Source organism: Eulemur rufifrons, chromosome 15 (genome assembly GCF_041146395.1).
Source record: "Eulemur rufifrons isolate Redbay chromosome 15, OSU_ERuf_1, whole genome shotgun sequence".
Classification (NCBI taxonomy): Eukaryota; Metazoa; Chordata; class Mammalia; order Primates; family Lemuridae; genus Eulemur; species Eulemur rufifrons.
In genome coordinates, this window is record NC_090997.1 from 5,506,368 (window position 1) to 5,527,303 (window position 20,936).

Sequence of the window (20,936 nt, forward strand, 5' to 3'; positions counted from 1 at the left end):
AAAAAAAAAAAAAGAAAAGAAAAAGAAAAATTAGCCGGGCATGGTGGCACATGCCTGTCGTCCCAGCTACTCAGGAGGCTGAGGCAGGAGGATTGCTTGAGCCCAGGAGTTTGAGGTTACTGTGAGCTAGGCTGACGCCACGGCACTCTAGCCCGGGCAACAGAGCAAGACTCTGTCTCAAAAGAAAAAAAGAAAAAAAAGGATACTCTGTGAACAACGAGGAAGTGAAGGGGATTGGTACTGATTTAATGAAGACTTAAAACAGGGTCTCACCTTTGAGAACGGGGAGCAGGCTCTAGATGTGCACACACATCTACCCAGAGAGAACATGGGAGGCAGCATCTGCAGAGGGTGGCAGATGCCGTGGGTGCCGGAAGGGGAGAACTTCCCAGAAGGGGCGGAACTTGAGCCAAACTTTTTTAAATAGAGGGGAAGGTAGGAGTGAGATGAATGAAAAAGGGAGGGCATTTCAGGCAGGGAGCAACATGGGCACAGAGATGTGAACACATGGTGAAAGGTTGGTGACCCCAGGAGCTCTTCCATTCCCTCTGCCACCACCCTGGTCTGATCATTCAATAAGCAGGCTTTTAAATGCCCATTCTGTGCCCAGCACTGTGAGGGGCCCAGCGGGTAGCAGGTACCACTCAGGGCCTGCTCCCCATGGGCTCTCAGACTCCTGCCAGGCAAAACTATTAAATAATTGATAGCGATGCAGGTCAGAAGAGTGATTACCTCTCACTGCGGGGATTGACTGGGCAGGGGCACAAGGAACCTTCTGGGATGCTGACAATGTTTACTGTCTTCACTTGGGTGATGGTTTTGTAGTAATATAAATGTAAGAATTCATGGAGCTGTATATACTTAAGATTAGTGCAGACTGCACACTCTAACTATGAGTATATTTTATCCCAATTATAAAGCAAGCAAACAAATAAATAAATAGCACATCCCAAAAATAAATAAGTAAAATACAATCGCAAGAAAGTATGGGAAAAGCTATGACTGGGGAAATACAGGAACTTCAGGAGCGCATTACAGGAGGCTTGTCTGAGGAAGTGATATTTAGGCTGAGATTAGAAGGATGAGATAGGTGTAAATCAGGTTAAGAAGGGAGCGAGGTCTGGTGAGGTTCAGAGGTAGAGAGAGCCTGGTGTGCTGGAAAGTTCATGGTGAACAGAGTATAGGGTTTTGAGGTGATGAGAGGTGAGATTTCAGACCCTTATTCTCTCTCACTGTGTCATTTCTGAAGCCCCCTAGTGAGCCTCTCTGCCTCTCTCCACTCTTACAGTCATTGGAACGAAGCACCCCTTTGGTTGTGCCCTCCCCCTGGCCTCAGAATTAAGCCCAGGCTTCTTAGTAACTAGAAGTTCAAGATCAGCCATGTCCTGGCCCCTTATCTGTTCTGCAGAGAACTGGATGCTCCAGCCAAAGCAGACAGCTCGCCGTTCCCAGGTGCATTCTCCGCTGTCTTGCCTGTCTCACCCTGTGCCTTTCCCAGTCTTCTGGCCCAGCCGAAAAAGGGGCCTTAACACCTACTCCAGAATCATCCCTGCTGCTCCTGAGTTGGAAATGTTTCTTCCTCTGCAGCGTCTACCTCTTGTGTGTTCTCTCTTGTGTAATTTGTTTGTACACTTGTCCTCTTCAAGGGCAGGTATGTCTTACTCCTTTTGACACCTGTCCCCCATAGGGGTCTAGGCCAGTGCTTTTGCACATAGTCCAATCCCATAAATGGTTTTTATTTGAATAGGGTTCTCTGGCTGGAGGAGGGTGGAAGGTTGACATGGGGAGTCCTCGCAAAGGTTGGCGGTTAGGACTCTCTGGTGCTTCCAAATTCCTGACAGCTATTAACTTTAAAGATTCAGAAACAAGGAATAGAAATTCTAGGAATTCCCGAAATCATAGGTTATTCTGTATCTTCAATAATACTTTATGAATTTTTAAATAAGAAGGAGTAACCATAATGATAAACTAAATTATTTTCCTGTGATAAAATTTCAGGGGCATTTCTGTGAGAAAAAAAGATATTAAACACATGGTTTATTATTATTATTATTATTATGGACCAATATATTGTGATAAGATTATATGTTTCATTAGCATGTAAAAGTGATCTCTACCTGATACAGACATTTGATAGTAGAAAATGTTGAAATTCCTTAACACAAAATATATGCCAAATAAAAATTATTTAATGATTTAAGCATAATACCACAAATATCTAATATTTAAAAGTTATTCTTAAAGGTTAAAGCTAGAGAAGAGTTAAAAGAATAATATGGTGACCTTCTGTGTTTCCTTCACTGAGATCGCGGTTGCTGACAATTTGCTGCATCTGCTTGACAGTGTGTCAGGGATCATCCACACTCCCTGTTTGCTGGATCATTTCCTTGTGCTTAGGTTTGGGTTTCCATCCTTGTTGGGACCCACACAGATGATGTGTGCTTCCTGTTGCTTCCTGTTGCTTACATCCATCAGGTGGTGGTTGGCCCTGTAAAGGTGATGCTACCTCTAGTCACCTGGTTAAGGTGACAACTGTGAAGGCTACTTTTGTATTAAGGAAGTGAGCTTTTCAGAAGGAACTTTTCACGACTTTTTGACACCCATTTTATAAAGACGACCACTGTTTCTCTGTCAGTTGTAGGTGCTATTGAGAAATATCTTAGTGAAGTCAGACAAGCTCTGGGAGCCAGTATCCCAGGATTTGGGACCAAACTCTGCAGCCATCTCTCCTCCTGCCCGTAGGCAAGTTGCTTCATCTCGATGAGTTGCATGAGATTGCACATACGAGGAAGTAGACACTCAGAGAAGTGAAGCAGTTTGCCCAAGGCTACTCAGCCAGCGAGTGGCAGCACTAGGATTCAAACCCACTTCTGTTTGGGAACAAAGCCCTGCCCTTGTCCTTAGGCCAAGCTGCCTCCTGAGAGGTGCTTGTCATCAACATGGTGGTACCGGCACTAGGTACTTACTGGTGCTCAGAACCAAGCAGAACACCAATGCTTGTAGGCTCTGATAGGTGAGAGGAAAGAGAGAGGCACCTCTCTCCCTTAGATTCCTTCTCTGCGCGTGGCAGGCTGTCCCGTAGGAGGGCCCGGCACCTCGGGCAGTTGAGAGGTGGGCTACTGGACGCTCCTCAGCCACCTTTGGAACAAATGCTTTTGTGTTTGTGTCACAGAGGTGAGCTACTGGCACCGTTCCAGCCTCTGCCTGCCCAGACAGGGAAGTGCAGGCTGCACGTACCTGGCCCTGACTCATGTTAACTCAGGGTTGGTGCCCGGGATCCCCCGTTGGCCTGTGAACCCCAGGGACAGTTCAGACGCATGGAGGAAGGCACTGCCTCAGCCTGCCTAGGTTCCTGGAGGGAGAGGGGGAGACAGGAAGCGTTAATGGGGAAAAGGTGTGCTTAGCCTTGCCAAGCAGGTTGCTGTGGGTGGGGAGACACTGCCTGCATGCTCAGGACGCCCCAGGATTTGGGTGAAGGTTCTCGCGGAGGCAGCCGGAAAGGAGGGCTGTGACAGTGATTCCAGAGCCGGCCCGCCAGCAGCCGACCGACCTGCCATCTTCCCAGTTAGCAGCAATCCCCGAGGCACGTAGCGCCTGCGTGCTTGGTGAGTAGAAAGACCTGGTGTCTGTTCCTCATGCTACCCTGGTGTCCTTCCCTAGAGCAGCTGTTTTGAGGAAAACAGAGGCTTCGGCTGAATCAGAAGATGGTGCTCTTTGTCTAGGTCATGTTTTCTTGTTGCCGTAGAACTGAGGGAGCCTGAGAGTCAGTTCTCTCAAGTTCCAGCTGCCTCTTCCTGTGCTGTTCATCTTTGCAGGCCTCCAGGGAAGGGGCCAAATTCTGGACCAGGGCCAAAGTGGCCTGGCAAGGAGCAGGTTGTGCCGTGTGGGCCCTGGGGGAACTCTGGGAAGTTCTTTTTCCACTGGCTCATGGCGACCTCAGACCCTGCGTCTTGGAAAGATCCTCAGGGCTCTGGCAGCCAGGTGGGCAGGAGCACAGGGGGCCCCTCGGGAGGGAGAACCCCAGAGGGAAACAGTGTTTACAGACAGACTCCCAATCATCACAGCCATCACTGGTTGTAACGCTTGGTGAACAGAGGCAGTGCTTTACTTGACTCTTTGAAGGAAACCCCTGTTCCCTCTGGCTGGATGGGGCTGAGATCTGAGCTGGTTAGGAGTCTAACATGACCTGACATGACAGGCCGTCCACTCTCTGAATGAATTCCCCCAGTGTCATCACTAAGTCACTCCAGTTCTGGCATTTCCCATCTCGTCCCACACGCTCCTCCTCCTGCCTGTGAGTCCTGAGGAGTTAGATTGCAATATCTGACCAGCTTTCTTACTGAGAGCTCTTGCAGGCTGTCGTGCAGGCATAAAATCCTGGAGCTGTTGTGAGAATGATAGGAGAATTGGGAGGTGACAGCATGGGCCAGTTTTCTGAATCTCTAGGGTGCTTTGGTGTTTAAAAAGTCTTCCTGGCCGGGTGCGGTGGCTCATGCCTGTAATCCTAGCACTCTGGGAGGCCGAGGCAGGTGGATTGCTCAAGGTCAGGAGTTCGAGACCAGCCTGAGCAAGAGCGAGACCCCATCTCTACTAAAAATACAAAGAAATTATATGGACAGCTAAAAATATATATAGAAAAGAAAATTAGCTGGGCGTGGTGGTGCACACCTGTAGTCCCAGCTACTTGGGAGGCTGAGGCAGGAGAATCGCTTGAGCCCAGGAGTTTGAGGTTGCTGTGAGCTAGGCTGATGCCACGGCACTCTAGCCCAGGGAACAGAGTGAGACTCTGTCTCAAAAAAAATAAAAAATAAAAAAATAAAAAGTCTTCCTGGGCTCCCTGAGATTTGAATCCTCTTGTTGTATTTGTTCTTTCACTTCGGTTCTCCCTTTCCTCTCTTGGGGTCTTGATGCTTTTCAAATATTTGTTACGTAGGCCCTCATCTGGGACCTTAGAAAGCACTTGGCTAGGGGTACACTTGGAAAGGAAAGAGAGGATAGAGAACAAGACCAAAAGTGTCTTTGAGATTCAGTACCAGGAGAGCTTTGCTTCTCACCCGGTGGTAGTATTTGCCTTCGTTCCTGGGCTGCTTTTACTCAAGTGAGATCCGGAAATTTTTATTAGGGAAAAGGCAAGAAGTTTTACAAAACTCCTGGCTATTCTCCAACTCAGCTTTATTACAAAAGACACTGATGCTTGTTTTAAAAACAATTTAAACTACAGACATGTATAAAGGTAAAAAATATTTATCTCCTGCCAATCTCTCCCCTTCCCTCTTGTTGTCAGGCTATTTTTCATTCACAGTAGTTTCTGTCATTGGACAAGTGTGTGTAGCTCTTTGTTGATGTTTTTAACAAAATAGGCGTGTGGCTGGCAGATACGCAGCTCCGTCACTCGCTGTTTTCTCTGGCTGTGTGTCATGGCTACCCTGCCGTGGTACCGCATCTGTGCCACCTGCCATCTGGGCATCTGCAGAGAATTTTATGACATGGATGGGCCGGAATGTTGCATCTTGAGATAGACTTCTTCAACTTTTTCTGCTTTATCTTGTTCCCTAAAATCATTTTTATCATGCTTTTAAAATCTTTTTTTAAAAATTTGCTTTCTAAACATAGCACATGTTCATTTTAGAAAACTTAGAGGCCAGGCATGGTGGCTCATGCCTGTAATTCTAGCACGTTGGGAGGCTGAAGTGGGACGATCACTTGAGGCCAGGAGTTCAAGACCAGCCTGAGCAACATAGCAAGACCCCATCTTTACAAAAAATTAAAACATTAGCCAGGCATGGTGGTACACACCTGTAGTCCCACCTTCTTGGGAGGCTGAGGCAGGAGGATCGCTTGAGCCCAGGAGTTGGAGGTTGCACTGGGCTGTGATGACACCACTGCGCTCTAGCCTGAGCACCAAAATAAGACCCTGTCTCAGAAAAGAAAATTTAGAAAAATCAGATAAGCAATAAAAGAAGATACAAATGTTACCACTAAGAGATAACTTTTTGATGTGTAAATTGTGTAATACAAATGTCTTTCACATTTAGTATCTCATCTAAGCCATGCCACCTCCATTAAGGAAGGCAGGCGAGTGTTACTCCCATTTTACAGATGAGAAAGAGGTTAGTTGGCAGGTTGTGCAGAGGCACACAGCGTAGTAGAGACAGAGCTGGGGGTGCACCTGTCATAACGTCCAGCACTATGCTCTCCACACTGTATCCCACTGTCTTCTCACCTCCAGATAGATTGGGAGATGCTGGGTTTCAGATTTCAGATTTGTTAAATGGCCTTATCTTCAAAGGTTAATAAACAGATAACTGCTAGAGGAAAGCTCCTCACTAACTTGGGGGAAAAGGTAGAAGACTCGTTCCTCAGATTCACAGATGGTATGGGGTAAGAGATTGTTTGCCCTTTGGAAAACAGGATCAGGCTTAGGAAATCCTCCAAGGGCTCTAACAACAGGTCAAAGGCAACAGGATAACATTTGAAAGAGGTGGATTTAAAGAGCCACCTTGCATTTGCATAAGCAGCACAGGGAGGCCTGACTTGCTGTCTAGGCAGTGAGGGGTGGCCCCCCTGGGAGTCCTAGTGGACCACAAGTGGGACAGGTCATTTCACACTGTAACTTCATCTTGATTATTGGGAGTTTTAGGAGCTACATGTTGAGAGGGTGTGATAAACCAAGAAAGAAGGGGGTCCAAGAAGGGGGGTCGACAAACTGTCAAATGACAAAATGGGGTGACAGAGGTTTCACGTAGAGAAGATGGGTTTGGGGAGGAGAAGGTGCAGGCTGAGACTTGGTGACCGGGGCCAGGCAGGATAGGCCCAGGAAGAATCCAATTGGTCAGGATATGGAAGAACTTTCAAGCATTAGAGGAATTGGGGAATGGAAGCGAGAAGCAGTATAGTGGGTGGTTAAGAGCCTCTGCCCTGAAGGCCAGCTGGCAGCTGGCTCTTGTGAGGTCTTGGAAGTTCCCTCACTCTCCATGCTCCGAGGTTCTCATCTGTAAAAGATGATAGTAGTACCTGCCTTATAGTTCATTTGTAAAACCTTAGTGAGTTAATATGCTTAAGGAGCTTAGAATAGTGCCTGGCATGTAGAAATGCTGTGTGCTGCGTGAGCGCCAAGCAAAGACTTGTAGGTTTTCTCCACCTATTTGGCTAAGACCTGCTTCCCCAGCCTTTCCCATTCCCTGCCACCCTGACCTGTTTCTCTCTCCGCCTCCCTCTCTTGGGCCTAGGATCCTACATTTCCCCTACCTAAAACACCCTACCCTTCAATCTTTATTTTTTAAAAATCTTCCCTTTCCTTGATTTTATTTTCCTCTCTGAACTCTTAAGTATTTTCCGTAGTGAACATATTTTACTTTTAAGATTATCTTGGTGACCCAGCTCTCCTCAACCTTGAACCTTCCCTGAGGCTTCCAACAAAGGCAATTTCCTCCTCCTGATAACTCAGCTGCCCTCCCCTCCTCCCTCATTGCATACAGCCTTTCACGTGAGTAGTTGCTGGTACTGGGCTTATCTTCCTCCTTGAGAATACATAAAGGCTTTAAAGCCACCTGAGGATTTGTCACCACCTCCCCACCCCCACGCTGAGACTGAGCTGAGGACTCTGAGTCAGCTACCTCCATTGAGTGGTAGTACTCTTGGGGTCTGCTCGGTGAGAGAGTTTTAGAGTCCAAAGGGGGAAAGAAGCACCCAACATTCCCTCCCCATGGGGAAAATGAAGGCCCTCCCCAAAAAGAGAACCACCTCCCCCAAGGTTACCTGGCAGATAAGCAGAAGAACTGGCTGGACTACAAGCATGCCCCTTCAGCCAGCCATGTCTGGACTCCGTTTTGCCCTCCACTGCAGTTCTACCCATTTATTGTAACCTTGATGAGCTCTTCCTTTGAACAGTCTGGAATGGTCTGCAGAACAGGGTCAGATGCCCCTGGAAAACTGAAGCCTTTGGAGGACAGGATTGCTTCAGGCTGGATGGCAAACGGACATCTTTCTTCCAATTATAAAAAGTTGTTTGGCCAGGCGTGGTGGCTCACGCCTGTAACTAGCACTCTGGGAGGGCAAGGCGGATGGATCGTTTTGAGCTCAGGAGTTTGAGACCAGCCTCAGCAAGAGCGAGACCCCATCTCTACTAAAAATAGAAAGAAATTAGCTAGACAACTGAAAACATATATATATATATATATATATATAATTAGCCAGGCATGGTGGCACATGCCTGTAGTCCCAGCTACTCAGGAGGCTGAGGCAATAGGATTGCTTGAGTCCAGGGGTTTGAGGTTGCTGTGAGCTAGGCTGACGCCACGGCACTCACTCTAGCCTGGGCAACAGAGTGAGACTCTGTCTCCAAAAAAAAAAAAAAAATTGTTCATTTAGTCAGCAAGTATTTATTGAGCAATTACTATCTGCCAGTCACTCCTCCAAGACTTGAGATTAGTGTGAATCTAACAGATAAAAATCTCTGGCTCATGGGGCTGACATCCTTTTGGGAAGAGACAAGCACTAAGAAAATGAGAAAACACGTGTCCACTATGCCAGGCAGTGGTGAAGCTATGGAGAAATTTGAAGCAGGAGGGGGGTTGGAAGTACCCGAGGATAGGCTGGGCTGGTTTTAAATAGGGGTTCTGAGAGGCCTCACGGAGATGGTCAGGTTTGAGGAGAGACCTGAAGGGGGTGAGGCAGTGAACTGGGGGAGACAGGTAACTGGGAGAGGAACTTCAGCTAGGGAGAACAGCAGCTAAAAGGCCTCGAGGCAGGGTGGCCTGCTGGATTTGGGAGGAGGCCAAGTGCCGTGCATAGTACACTAGACAGAATGTAATGTAGTAGGCAGGGGCACCGGTTCCGGAAGACCTACTTGGCCAGTTTGAAAATGGGCTTTTTCTCTTACATGGGAAGCTCTTGGAGGGATTTGATCACAGGAGGGACAGAATCTGACTTATATTTTAAAAGGATCACTCTGACTGCTGTATGGAGAGAAGGCAGTGGGTTGGGAGCTGGAATTAGAGAAGCCAGGGGCCGGGCGCGGTGGCTCACGCCTGTAATCCTAGCACTCTGGGAGGCCGAGGTGGGCGGATCGTTTGAGCTCAGGAGTTCGAGACCAGCCTGAGCAAGAGCGAGACCCCATCTCTACTAAAAATAGAAAGAAATTATATGGACAGCTAAAAATATATACAGAAAAAATCAGCCGGGCATGGTGGCGCATGCCTGTAGTCCCAGCTACTCGGGAGGCTGAGACAGGAGGATTGCTTGAGCTCAGGAGTTTGAGGTTGCTGTGAGCTAGGCTGACGCCACGGCACTCACTCTAGCCTGGGCAACAGAGTGAGACTCTGTCTCAAAAAAAAAAAAAAAAAAGAGAAGCCAGGAAGGAGACCACTACAATAATCCAGGCAAGAGATGATGTTGGCTTGGACCAGGGTCATAGCAATGGAGGTGGTGGGAAGTGTTTAGATTCTGATTATTTAACTAAAGACAAAACCAACAGGATTTGCTGACTCTAACGTTTCGGCCTGACCAACTGGAAGGTTAGAGTTTTCATCTACTGAGCTGGGAATGACCATGGAGGAAGATGAAGGGCTCAGTTTGTGTCAGGCTTGTAATACCATTGAACATCCACGTGGAGATGTCAGAGAAGCTGGGCTGGAGAAATGAATTTGGGAGTTTTCAGTATATAGAAGGTATTGAAAGCCACAGCCAGCATAAGATCGTAACAGGAGGCTGGGCGCATTGGCTCTCCCCCCAGTCCTAGCACTTTGGGAAGCGGAGGTGGGAGGATTGCTTGAGCCCAGCAGTTCGAGGCTGCAGTGAGCTATGATTGTGCCACTGCACTCCAGCCTGGGTGATAGAGACCCTGTCTCAAAAAAGAAAAATTTTAAAAAGATCATAAAGGGAGGGAATGCAGATGGAAAATGAAAGAGATCTTTAGAGATTGGGAAGAGAATTGCTGACTGGGACCAGCAAAGGAGACGGATAAGGTGGCCCTGCTCTAGGGGCTCTGTGGTTACAGGGCATGGACTAGACACCACCACCACTCACACCCTTTTCCTTTCAAACAACAAATAAGAGGCCGGGCGCGGTGGCTCATGCCTGTAATCCTAGCACTCTGGGAGACCGAGGCAGGTGGATCGCTCGAGACCAGTCTGAGCAAGAGTGAGACCCCATCCCTACTAAAAAAATAGAAAGAAATTATCTGGACAACAAAAAATATATAGAAAAAATTAGCCAGGCATGGTGGCGCATGCCTGTAGTCCCAGCTACTCGGGAGGCTGAGGCAGAAGGATTGCTGAAGCCCAGGAGTTTGAGGTTGCTGTGAGCTAGGCTGACGCCACGGCACTCACTCTAGCCAGGGCAAAAGAGTGAGACTCTGTCTCAAAAAACAAACAAACAAACAAACAAACAAAAACCAAATAAGAGTAGGACAGCCTTTAAAGCTCTGGAAGTGCCTTCACATGCATCACCTCATTTAATCAACCCAGTAAGATGAGGGAGGGCAGGACTCCCCTGCTGCGTTTGCTATAACCCTCACTTCTCAGAGACTGGCAGAAATCATCTCCAAGCCATCCTCCACAGCAGCCTGAAGAATCTTTTTAAAGTGCACCTCTGGCAGGTGGATCACTGGAGGCCAGGAATTCAAGACCAGCTTGGGCAACACAGTGAGACCCCATCACTACAAAAAACTTAAAAATTAGCTAGGCCTGGCGACACATGCCTGCAGTCCCACTACTCAGGAGATGAGACGGGAAGATCACTGGAGACCAGGAGTTGGAGGCTGCAGTGAGCTATGATCCGCCACTGCAGTCCAGTCTGGGCAATGGACAAGATCCTGTCTCTAAGAAAAGAAAAAAAAGAAAAAAGAAAGTGCTACTCATTCTCTTCGTAACCCTCCTGGGTCCTGGGCTTTCTGTTGCTCCTAGGATAAACACCCACATCCTCACCCTTTGCTACCTGACACCCTGTGTGATCTCCAGCCACAGACCTGGGCTTGCCTCCCTGTGCTCTGGGCACTCCAGCTGCACAGCTGTTCTCTCCACCCCTCAGGCAGTCCGTGTCCTCCTCCTCCCTCCGTGCGCCTTTTCACCTCTCTGTCGCCATCGCCCTGGAACCCCACTCAGCCTGCCTCTTGGTCAAAGGCCACGTAAGGTCCTCAGGAAAACCACTACCCACACTAGACTCATGCGTTCTGAGTGTGCCCCCACCACGCCCATCTTTTGTCCTTTCTAGAGCCCTGGTCATCGTTCACAGTATTTATGTCAGTTACTTGACTAATGTGGCCTGGCACGTGACGGCAGGTGCTCAACAAATACTTGTAGAACAAGTGAATGAAAGCAGCTGGCGCAGCTGGCAGGGACCAGAAGGGCAGAGAGTCAGTGATGGTGCCCTCACCCACAGCCCCAGGGGCCCTAGTGAGAAGGGCTCTGGGAACGTCCCCAGCTTGTCCCTCTGCCTGCTGGCAGAACCACCTGTTCCTCAGAGGCCCTCTCCAAGCAGTGCAGGATCCTCAGCTCTGTTAAAGCTTTAGTGGGAGAGATCTGGGTCTGTCCTGGGACCCGGGAAGGCCTTTCCTTTACTTCATTGGCTTCTCTCAGCATATTACTGGGTTTTCTTTGTTCAAAGCAGTCTTAAAAATGTCCCTCCTTTCCCCTCAATCACAAAGGTATCCCCTTCCTCACTGTTCAGAATTTGGAGAACACAGAAAAATGTGTTAGCGCTACTTTTCTCTGAGGGATGGAGTTGTAGGTGATTCTTAGTTTCTTAATTACATTTTGGGCCCTGTCTTTCTAGTTTTGTTTCTGTACTTGTGTACGTGTTTGACGTCATTGAGCCTCTCTTGTTTGTGAAAGCTGTAGGTTTATAGTGTCTTCACAGTCTTCCGTGGCTGCAGGCAGAGGTGGTCGGCACCTTAGCCCTCCCAGCTGAGAGCTGCTGGCAGAGAGCCGGGTGCCCCTCTCTCTGCAGCGTGTGGGTGGCCGCGTGCCCGTGCCCCTCACTGTAGCAGCTTTCCACACCCTCCCCTCTCTGCCCCCTCTCCAGACGTTCTCTGGCTCTTGGAGACTCGTTGTTCCTAGGGCTTGATGCTTGGGGCAGTTGGAAGAACTGTGGCCATTCCTACGGGTTGGCCTCAGGTGACCCACTAGGGTGATCCTAGCAACCTAGAAGGCCACGCAGGTCTCTCCTGTGCTCTGAGGGGGATGGAGTGACCTGGATTGGCAAACGCGAAGCAGAGAGCACCGGGGAGTGCTGGCCTGGAAAACCAGGGCAGTGGGTCAGCACCCGCATTAATGATTGATAGGAAAGGTTGGGAGAGAGTCAGCCAGCCCCATTCTCCCGGGGCCTCCCGCACTGCTGATCCTGAAAGCACTTGCCAGGGACACCAGAGGCCGCTGACCCTCATCCCCCCTGCAGGTGGGGGGAAGGAGGAAACGGCAGCACCTGGGTCAACGGCATGGGCGGGTAAGAGGTGGACAAAGGGAACTCCCTGCCAGTTCTCCTCACAGTGAGGGCGAGGCAGGGAATTAAGAGAGTCTCTGTTAGGGTCCCGGGGTTTCTGTAGGCTGGCACATTTCCAGAGCTGGAATGTCACTTGCTCCACGTAGTCCTGTAAGACAAGCCAACAGTGATAACAGCAGCCGCAGTCCCTATCTGTTGGACACTTACTGTGTACCCAGCACTGTTAAGCAATCACTCATGGTCATTTAATCCACGCAACAGCCTTTCAAGTTAGGTGGTACTATCCCAATTTTAGGGCTGAGAACCTCTGTGAGATTAGTGTCTTCCCCAAGTCACAGAGAGGGAGGGACAGAGCCAGGGTTTGAACCCAGGCCTGACACAGAAGCTGGGGAATTAACTTCTATGGGGTGTTGCATCTCAGTGACAATGATACATGAAAACTGATACAGTGGCAAATGCTACACCTAAAAACATTGTGACTAAGGTTAGTGTTTTTAGTGTATTCATTCAGTAAGTGTATGTTGAGCATCCACTAACTGCTAGACACTGTGGCTGGTGCTAGGGACCTCCCTCAGCGAGACAGAGGGCATTCTCTGGGAAACTGATAACGGCGAGGCCAGAGTTGTTAGCCTCACCTGGTAACTCACGTTGCAACAGACATTGCAGTTTGGTGTAGTAACTGCAGATCTGGAGGGCTTGGGTCAGGGTTACAGTGAGAAGGAACAGAACGGGGCTAGTCCAGGAGAGCTTCCTGAAAGAGGAGGTGCAGGTAGGTCCTGAAGGAGAATAGGCTTCTAGCCAGTGGAAGGGGCAGCATTCTGGGCTCAGCCAGCCTGAGCCTCCCTGTTTAGGGAATGATGCTGGAACATGGCGTGAGTGGGGACTGAGCAAGAAGAGGGGGCTGGAGAGGGAGATGGGGACAGAGCCCGTGGCTGTCTTCAGCACACAGGGGTCATTTTCTGGCAGGAATATCCAGAAGGGCTTTGATCAGGATGTTCTTGACAGAAACAGCTGGAGACTGGCAGCCAGACAGAGGATTCAGGAGTGATGGCTCCAAACTGACACTGAGAACAGCTTCCAGGATGTGTGGGCAATCTGGCTGCGACATCTGTCATCCCATCAATTGCCAGGGTTGATTCAGCTGATCTGGCTGGGTAGGCTGGTGTCCCCTTCCTCCCTCAGTGCTCCAGGTGCGTCCCTCCCAAAGCTGTGTGCTCAGGTAAGAGGATGACCTTGCCCGATAGAGGACCATTCTTTAGTCAGGGATATACAAGTAGCTGCACTCCCCTGCTAGAACCTCCAAACGAGCTCTCAAGAGCCGCTTCTGGACCTCTGGGTCCCAGCTGGGCAAAGGCAGGCCAGCTGCTGGTTCCGTCCCACCCAGCACCATGGAGGAGGCACTCAGCACAGTGGCCAAGGCTTCAGTCAGTCTGCTTGGATTCGGGTCCTGCTTATCCAGTTGCTGTGTGACCTTGAGCCGGTTAACTTTCCCTTTCTGGGCTGCAACTTCCTCATCAGATAAATGGGGATAATAACAGAACTTGACTCTTAGGGTTGTAATGATTAGGTGTGTCAATATACACAGACCTGGTGTGTGGTAAGCCCTCAGTGAGGGAAGCTGGTACCATTGTGATGGAGGTGGTGACCCCACTTAGGCTCTGGTACAGGATGAAGGCCCATCAGGCTGTGCCATATGGGAGATGGAGCCCATGGAGGCCCCAGCAGCCCCTGGCACACCGACTGCCCCCACTCATACCTTGGGCAGGGCAGGAGTGTTCCCACAGAGCATATGGCCTGCCAGCAGGCATCAGAGAAACTCCTGAGTCACCTCAAGGAGCACGAGGCACTTAGGGGTTGCCCCACTGGCCTGGCGGGCAGAGGGCTGCTTTGAAAAGGAGCCCCTCGCTGCTCCTACCAGAGAGGTGAGTAGGGGGACAACTAAACTTGGGGGGAAGGACTAAGGCCCCAGGAGGCTTGGTTGCTCTGGCCCCAGACCAGGCCCCTCTAGAGCGTTGGGTCATTTGGGTTAAGGCCCTAACTACCTCTGCCCATGAAATCCACCTGCCAATGGGAAATGATGGAGTCGTGCCCTGCCCTGCACCTGAGCTCCCCAAAGAGGGACTGAGTTTCTTCTTGGGGTATCTTACGGGGGTATTAGAGTGGGAGCACTGTGGGCTTGCGTGTGTGTGTGTGTGTGTGTGTGTGTACACACGTGCATGCACACCGGAATCTGAGCAGTCCAAGGTTGGTTTTGCAAGAAATTCTTTTGATAAAGACTTTGTCCGAGGATATAAAGCTCCAGCCTCTTAAGTGGGGCAAAGCTGTGGCATGGTCAGAGAGCTCTGGTCTCTGGCACAGTGCTGGGGGCGGAGAGGGGAGACAGCCAACACTGGGAGCAATAGCAAAAACCAGGGTTTTCACCCACATACAAGTTAAACCTAGTGCCAGGCTGTGCTATTTTTAGTGCCAGGGCTGAAAAAAGGAAGCAGAGACTAGGGTTTATTGCAGGGTTGGTGGTGGGTGGGGTGGCAGGAACCTGTGAAAATCCAGCTGTGGGCCTGGGTCCAGGGTGTCAGGGGCGGGGGTGGGGGGTGGGGGGGGGCCTAGGTTGCTCCCGGCTGTGCAAGCTGAGAACAGTGGTGGAGTGGGGGCAGCCTTGGCTGCTGGGTGGACGGCAGACCTCAGCTGTAGATGGAACAGTCAGCGCTGGGTGACCTTGGATGGCTGCTGGCAAAATACAGGAATGATCCACAGCACCTACCTTAAATCTAAATAGGAAGCATCCCACAGGATGTGGTTGGGCTTTAGAACAACCAGACCACAGCTCCCTCCCCTTCAGCTGGTGTCCTTAAGAGGTTGCAACCAGAAGAGACAACTCTGGACTGGGAAGAAATGTCAGCATGGGAACCAGGGACTGGTCCCAAATCCTCAACTCTAGCCAGAGCCCAGAACGGCATCTGATCCTGAGAGACAGCCACTTGCACTCCCTAAAAACTAAGAGCAGTTCTCCTGATCCTTCTAGAAAAACCCTACTACCAGCTGGCATGTAGGAGTGGGAGCTGAGGCTCAGGGGTGAGTGACGTGGCCCAGGGCACACAGCTGTCGGAGGCCTGACCGGGCTCGAACCCTGCTGTGCTGTGTCCGAAGCTCTATCCTCTGCTTCACCCTGTGGCGTGTTCTCTGAGAGACACCCTGTCAGGATCCTCAGGCTTGTTCCTGTCCTCTGCTGGGCGAGCCAATGAGGGCCGCCGTACGGGGGCTTATGAGGGCCGAGTGGGAGCTTGTCCTGCCCCAGCAGGCGCCTGATGCGTGGTGGGCTCTCAGCTCCCACCGCCCTCCAGGATTCAGTCATGACAGCCAGCTCTATTCCTGCTCCTCAGGGTCGCTCAGAGGATCAGAGGGTGAGGAGATGTGCGAGAAAATACTGTGTGGATATATACACAAGGCAGTGTCGTAGTGTTTCCTCCTCTGTTACTACCTGCTGGGGGACCCCAAACCTTCACGTCTCCCTCTTCCTGGCTCCCATCACCACAGCCTTTGGGTTCAGCATAGTGTGCATTTCGCCTGTGTCCACTGACACCCAGGCTACATGAATCCGAAACCAGTTCTCATCAGCCTGACCACCCCCCCAACCCGGCCAGCGCCCCACGGTGCCGTGGTTCCTGGGAGTCTCGTCCTCTGACCCTTGTCACTAGTGCTGCTTGTGACGCTGCTCCTCAGAAGCCTCTTGTGGCCCCTCAGCCATAGCCTGGTTGAGGAGGGTCTCTCACCTGCCTCTGCCCTTGCCCCCTCCACCTGCGAGCTTTTCAATCCAGGGGACCATGAAGAATCAGCGTCTCAGGTACTTGATACCACTTATGAATGCTGTAATAGTTACAAACTGCTCTTGGTGATTGCAAGGCCCTTTTTCCAGTATCGTTGCCAGCCTCCACCCTACAACCCCGCTCTCCTCTCTAGCTAAGCGTCTTTGTATCTCCTATTTCAGTTGGATTCTGTTGAGTTGCATGCAACAGAAATCTGGCAAACAGTTTAATTTTTTCACCTAACAAGTAGTCTAGAGGTAGGCATTCCAGGGCTAGTCCAGCAGCTCCTTCTAACTTCTGTCTTCCCATGCTCCGGAGGGAGCTGCTACACCTCTAGGCATAGTGTTCCTGTTCCAGGTAGGAAGACAGGAAGGGCGGAAGTTTGTCTCTCCCAATAGGAAAGAAGAGCTTTTTCAGAAGCCCCTCTCGGTAGATTTCTATTTACATACTGTCGGTCAGAATTATGCCACATGAACACTGTAGCTACGAGAGAGCTTGGGAAATTGAGCGTTAGCTAGGCATGTTGCTAACCTGAGGAAGACTAGGACTCAGTAAGAAAGAGGGGAATGGAATTGGAGAGACTGGGAGTGACTGCCCCTGCTGCCACTTGCAGAGACAGCCATGTAGCAGGACAGCGCCTCTGACCGTTTCCTGTGCTCTGGGTCTGGTGATTGCCAAGTTTAACACTTGGGGGGGAGCGGTCAGGGATTGATCCTTGATCCTTGAGGAACCGATTTACACTAAAACTCTCAGCCCCCTGCAGTGCAGTGTAAATGAGTGAAGTGGCCTGGGGGAGGGACAGCCAGTAGTGGAGTCTGTAAACAACTTCATTCTTATCTGTTGCTACATACAATTCCATATTGCCATATATTTATTTTAAAAGTCCCCTGTTAATGGACATTTAGCAGTGGCCACAAGTGGATGGCCATTGCTCGGCTCTGGGGGTGGTGCCAGGGGCATGCAGGTGCCCAGTGGCCAGATCTGCCCAGTTTTCAAGAGAAGCCAGAAAGCCAGATGAGTTTAAGCTTTATTTTTTATGGTCTATTTTGAAAAAAGATTAGTGTTAAGAAAAGTTGCAGAGATCATACAGAGTCCCCACACACCCTTTACCCAGCTAACATTAACATCTGACATAAATGAACACTGGCACAGTACTATTAACTAAGCTGAACAGACTATTCGGAACTTACCAGTTTTTCCGCTACTGTCCTCTTTTCTGCTGCGGGATCCAGTCTGGGATCTCGAGTTGCATTCAGTCATGTCTTCGCAGCCTGCTCTCCTGTCTGGGAGGCGTTCTCAGTCAGAAAGCTCAAGTTTTACGTGGCCTTCCCTAAGTGTTCCCACTCTACTGCAATAATTTGGAAGTTATACATTCTGCTTATGGTATCTTAGTCATTACCTTTGAATTTTTTCCATATGCATATTTGACTGAACTGAATAAAGTTAATTAGCATCTCAGGCCGTCTTCTGAAAAATAAAAGCACCTGAACAATTAAACGCTGATCGCTCCCACTCATCTTCCACATTATTGTTTGTAAATTTTGCTTTTTTATTTTATTCCGATTGAAATCATTTTTAGAAGAGCTAACATTCCTGTAGCTCAACTTTTAAAAGGTATAAAAGATACAGTGAAAATAATCTCTCTCCCATAGTGACCCAGATACTGGGTCCCCTCCTCAGAGGCAACTAGTGTCCCCAGGTTCTCTTGTGGCCTTCCAGAGGTGCCTTACACATATACAGGCAAATAGCTTCAGTATGTCTTTTTAGCTCTTCATTCTGCAAATAGTTCCCTTCACTTATCAATGTATCTTAGAGGTACTTCTATCAGTCTGTAAACAACTTCATTCTTATCTGTTGCTACATACAATTCCATGTGGCCATATATTTACCTTAAAAGTCCCCTGTTAATGGACATTTAGCTTGTTCCCCACCTCTTGTAGTCAAATAATACTGTAATTAATAACCGTGTACTAACACTTTATCATTTTGCTTGTGTAGAAGTATAGATATAGGATACAACCTAAAAGTAGTATTTCTGGGTCAAAGGATACGTGCATTTGTAATTTAGATAGATCAGCAAATTGCCCTCTGTAGGGGCTGTACCAATTTACCTTCCTACCAAGGGATGTGTGAGAATACGTTTCTCTGTATGCTCAGCAACAATGTGTTAGCTAGCATCTGTTTTTAATCTGATTATACAAAGGTATTTCAATGTTGTTTTACTTTGCATTTCTCTTTTTTATGAGTAATGTTAAACATCTTTTTGTATGTTTAAGAGGCAAATTTATACCTTTTCTATGAACTGTTCATATCAGGGGCCTATTTTTCTATTGGATTGACTGCTAGTTTTATTAATTTGTAGAAACAATTTTAGGGAAATTAGCCCTAAATTGTCTGAGGAGAGTTGCAAATATTTTTCTCAGTTTGTCTTTTTTTTTTTTTTTTGAGACAGAGTCTCACTCTGTTGCCCGGGCTAGAGTGCCATGGCATCAGCCTAACTCACAGCAACCTCAAACTCCTGGGCTCAAGCGATCCTCCTGCCTCAGCTTCCCGAGTAACTGGGACTACAGGCATGTGCCACCATGCCCGGCTACCTTTTTTCTATATATTTTTAGTTGTCTGGTTAATTTCTATTTTTTAGTAGAGATGGGAGTCTCGCTCTTGCTCAGGCTGGTCTCGAACTCCTGACCTCAAGCGATCCTCCTGCCTTGGTCTCCCAGAGTGCTAGGATTACAGGCGTGAGCCACCGAGCCCGGCAAGCTTGTCTTTTTTTTTTCTTATGGTCTTACCATGTAGAAAGATTATATTTTTATGTAAGCAAACTTACTAAATTTTTTTTAAGAGACAGAGTCTTGCTCTGTCACCCAGGCTAGAGTACAGTGGCGGCACAATCATAGCTCATTATAGCCTCGAATTCCTGGCCTCAAGTGATCCTCCTGCCTCAGCCTCCCAAGTAGCTGGGATTATAGGCATGTGCCAGGGCATCTGGCTCCCAAATGATTTATTTTTTCCTCCTTTGACATGTTGCTCTGTCCTTCGGTGAACTGCATCCCTTCCTGTGGCTCTCACATCCACAAGAATTCCTCCCAAATCTACAGATTCCCAGCTCCCCAGGTTTCTATCTCTTAGACTCTAGGGCAGAATTTCCAAACTGCCTTTAGGAGACCAACTAGGATGGAGGGGAATGGATAGAGTTAAGACATATTGAGAGAGAATGATTTACTACCAGCTGAAAGTTGCTTTGCTGTGGAGCAGTGGTTCTTAAGCTTGGCTGCACCTTGCAATCACCAGGGGAATTAAAAAATAAAAACCCCAGTGCCCAAGCTGCTCCCCAAACCAATCAAATGAGACTCTCTGGGGATGGGCCCAGATGTCTGTATTTTTTAGAAAACCTCAGTGAGTCTGACGTCCGGCCAAATTAGCAGCTCTAGAGAAGGGGGAGAAAGGAAGGAGTCTCATCACTCCCAGGCTTTGGTGAGTGTGTGCATGGGTGGGGGTGGCCACTGAAGTAGGGATTGCCAGAGGAAGAGCACGTTTGGGAGAAGATGGTGGGTTCTGTTGGACAGCTTGAGTTTGAGCTGCCTGTGCTATATCCACGAGAAGGAGTCCCACAGACGCTCAGGTCTCCCTAAAGCAGACCTTTTCTTCCCCAGTCCTTCCACAAGGCCAGTACTACTGCGGGCATCTCCCTGCTGTTTCCCACATGTTTACCTCATGATCTTACCATCTCGGACTGTGGCATTTGCGGACAATGTCTTACTTGCTGGAGGTTGGACCTGCCTCCCCCTGTACGATGTGGACATGGGGTCACCAGCCAGTAACCCGCCTTGGAAGATTCCAGGACAGAGCACGTCTCCCCTTGCCTGATGGCTCTGCCGTTGACTGCAGATCTGCTGGCAGTGTGGGCCAAGCACAGCAGGGGTTCATGTCTTTTTTTCCACACCCAACACAGGAAGGATGGGACCCACCCTCTTCAAGAACAGTGGCTCAGGAGAGCTGTGATTCTTGGGCCCAAGTGCTGGTCGGGACAGGGTGGAGGTTGGGAGGTTTGGTGCATATCTGGATCTCCAAGGGGGCTGCGGAGTTGGGAAGAGCCACTCCAGTCATTCTGACCTGGCTCCTGGAGACTCAGGGAGGCTCAAAGAACAGGTTGCAGCGGAGGAGGCAGGGAAAGGTGGCACAGCGGTGTGTCACCCTGTCTGGCTAAAGGAGCCTGCTCTGAGCCCCATAAACCCGTCACAAGAGCCAGGTGGGCATAGACAGAAGGGCAGGTGATTTGCGATACAAGAAGAAGGGACGATGGACTAGCACAGCAGGGACTGAGGGAGGAGCAAGAGCAGGAGAACCCCCTCCACGGTGACAGCCCCCAGGCACGCCCCACTCCTGCCTCCCCCAACCTCTTCCTGTCTTCCCTCTGTCCAGGCTGATTGGAACCGCCCTGTAGAGGTCCCTCTGCGTTTAGACCCAGATGATGCCAGAGCTATGACCGGGCCTGCAGGCGTGGCGCCGAGGGGAGATCAGCCATGGAGCAGCCACAGGAGGAGGCCCCTGAGTTCCGGGAAGAGGAGGAGAAAGAGGAAGTGGCAGAGGCAGAAGGAGCCCCAGAGCTCAACGGGGGACCAGAGCATACACTTCCTTCCAGCAGCTACACAGGTGAGGCGGGGCTGGCAGTTACACGGGGCAGAGGAGTCAGAG

At 49.6% G+C, this 20,936-nt stretch overlaps 1 protein-coding gene across 5 annotated transcripts in view; it reads left to right on the forward strand.

Annotated features, from left to right (window-relative positions):
- PPARD (peroxisome proliferator activated receptor delta) overlaps window positions 1–20,936 on the forward strand; it is a 75,368-nt gene that overhangs the window by 39,932 nt on the left and 14,500 nt on the right. For 4 of the 5 annotated variants that reach the window (XM_069489204.1, XM_069489208.1, XM_069489206.1 and 1 more), the window contains one exon: window positions 20,664–20,894. The exons of the other annotated variant lie outside the window; for it this stretch is intronic. In XM_069489204.1, the coding sequence (XP_069345305.1) occupies window positions 20,765–20,894 (130 nt within the window). In that variant the 5' untranslated portion in view covers window positions 20,664–20,764. The remainder of the gene's footprint in view (window positions 1–20,663; window positions 20,895–20,936) is intronic. 5 annotated transcript variants of the gene reach the window in all.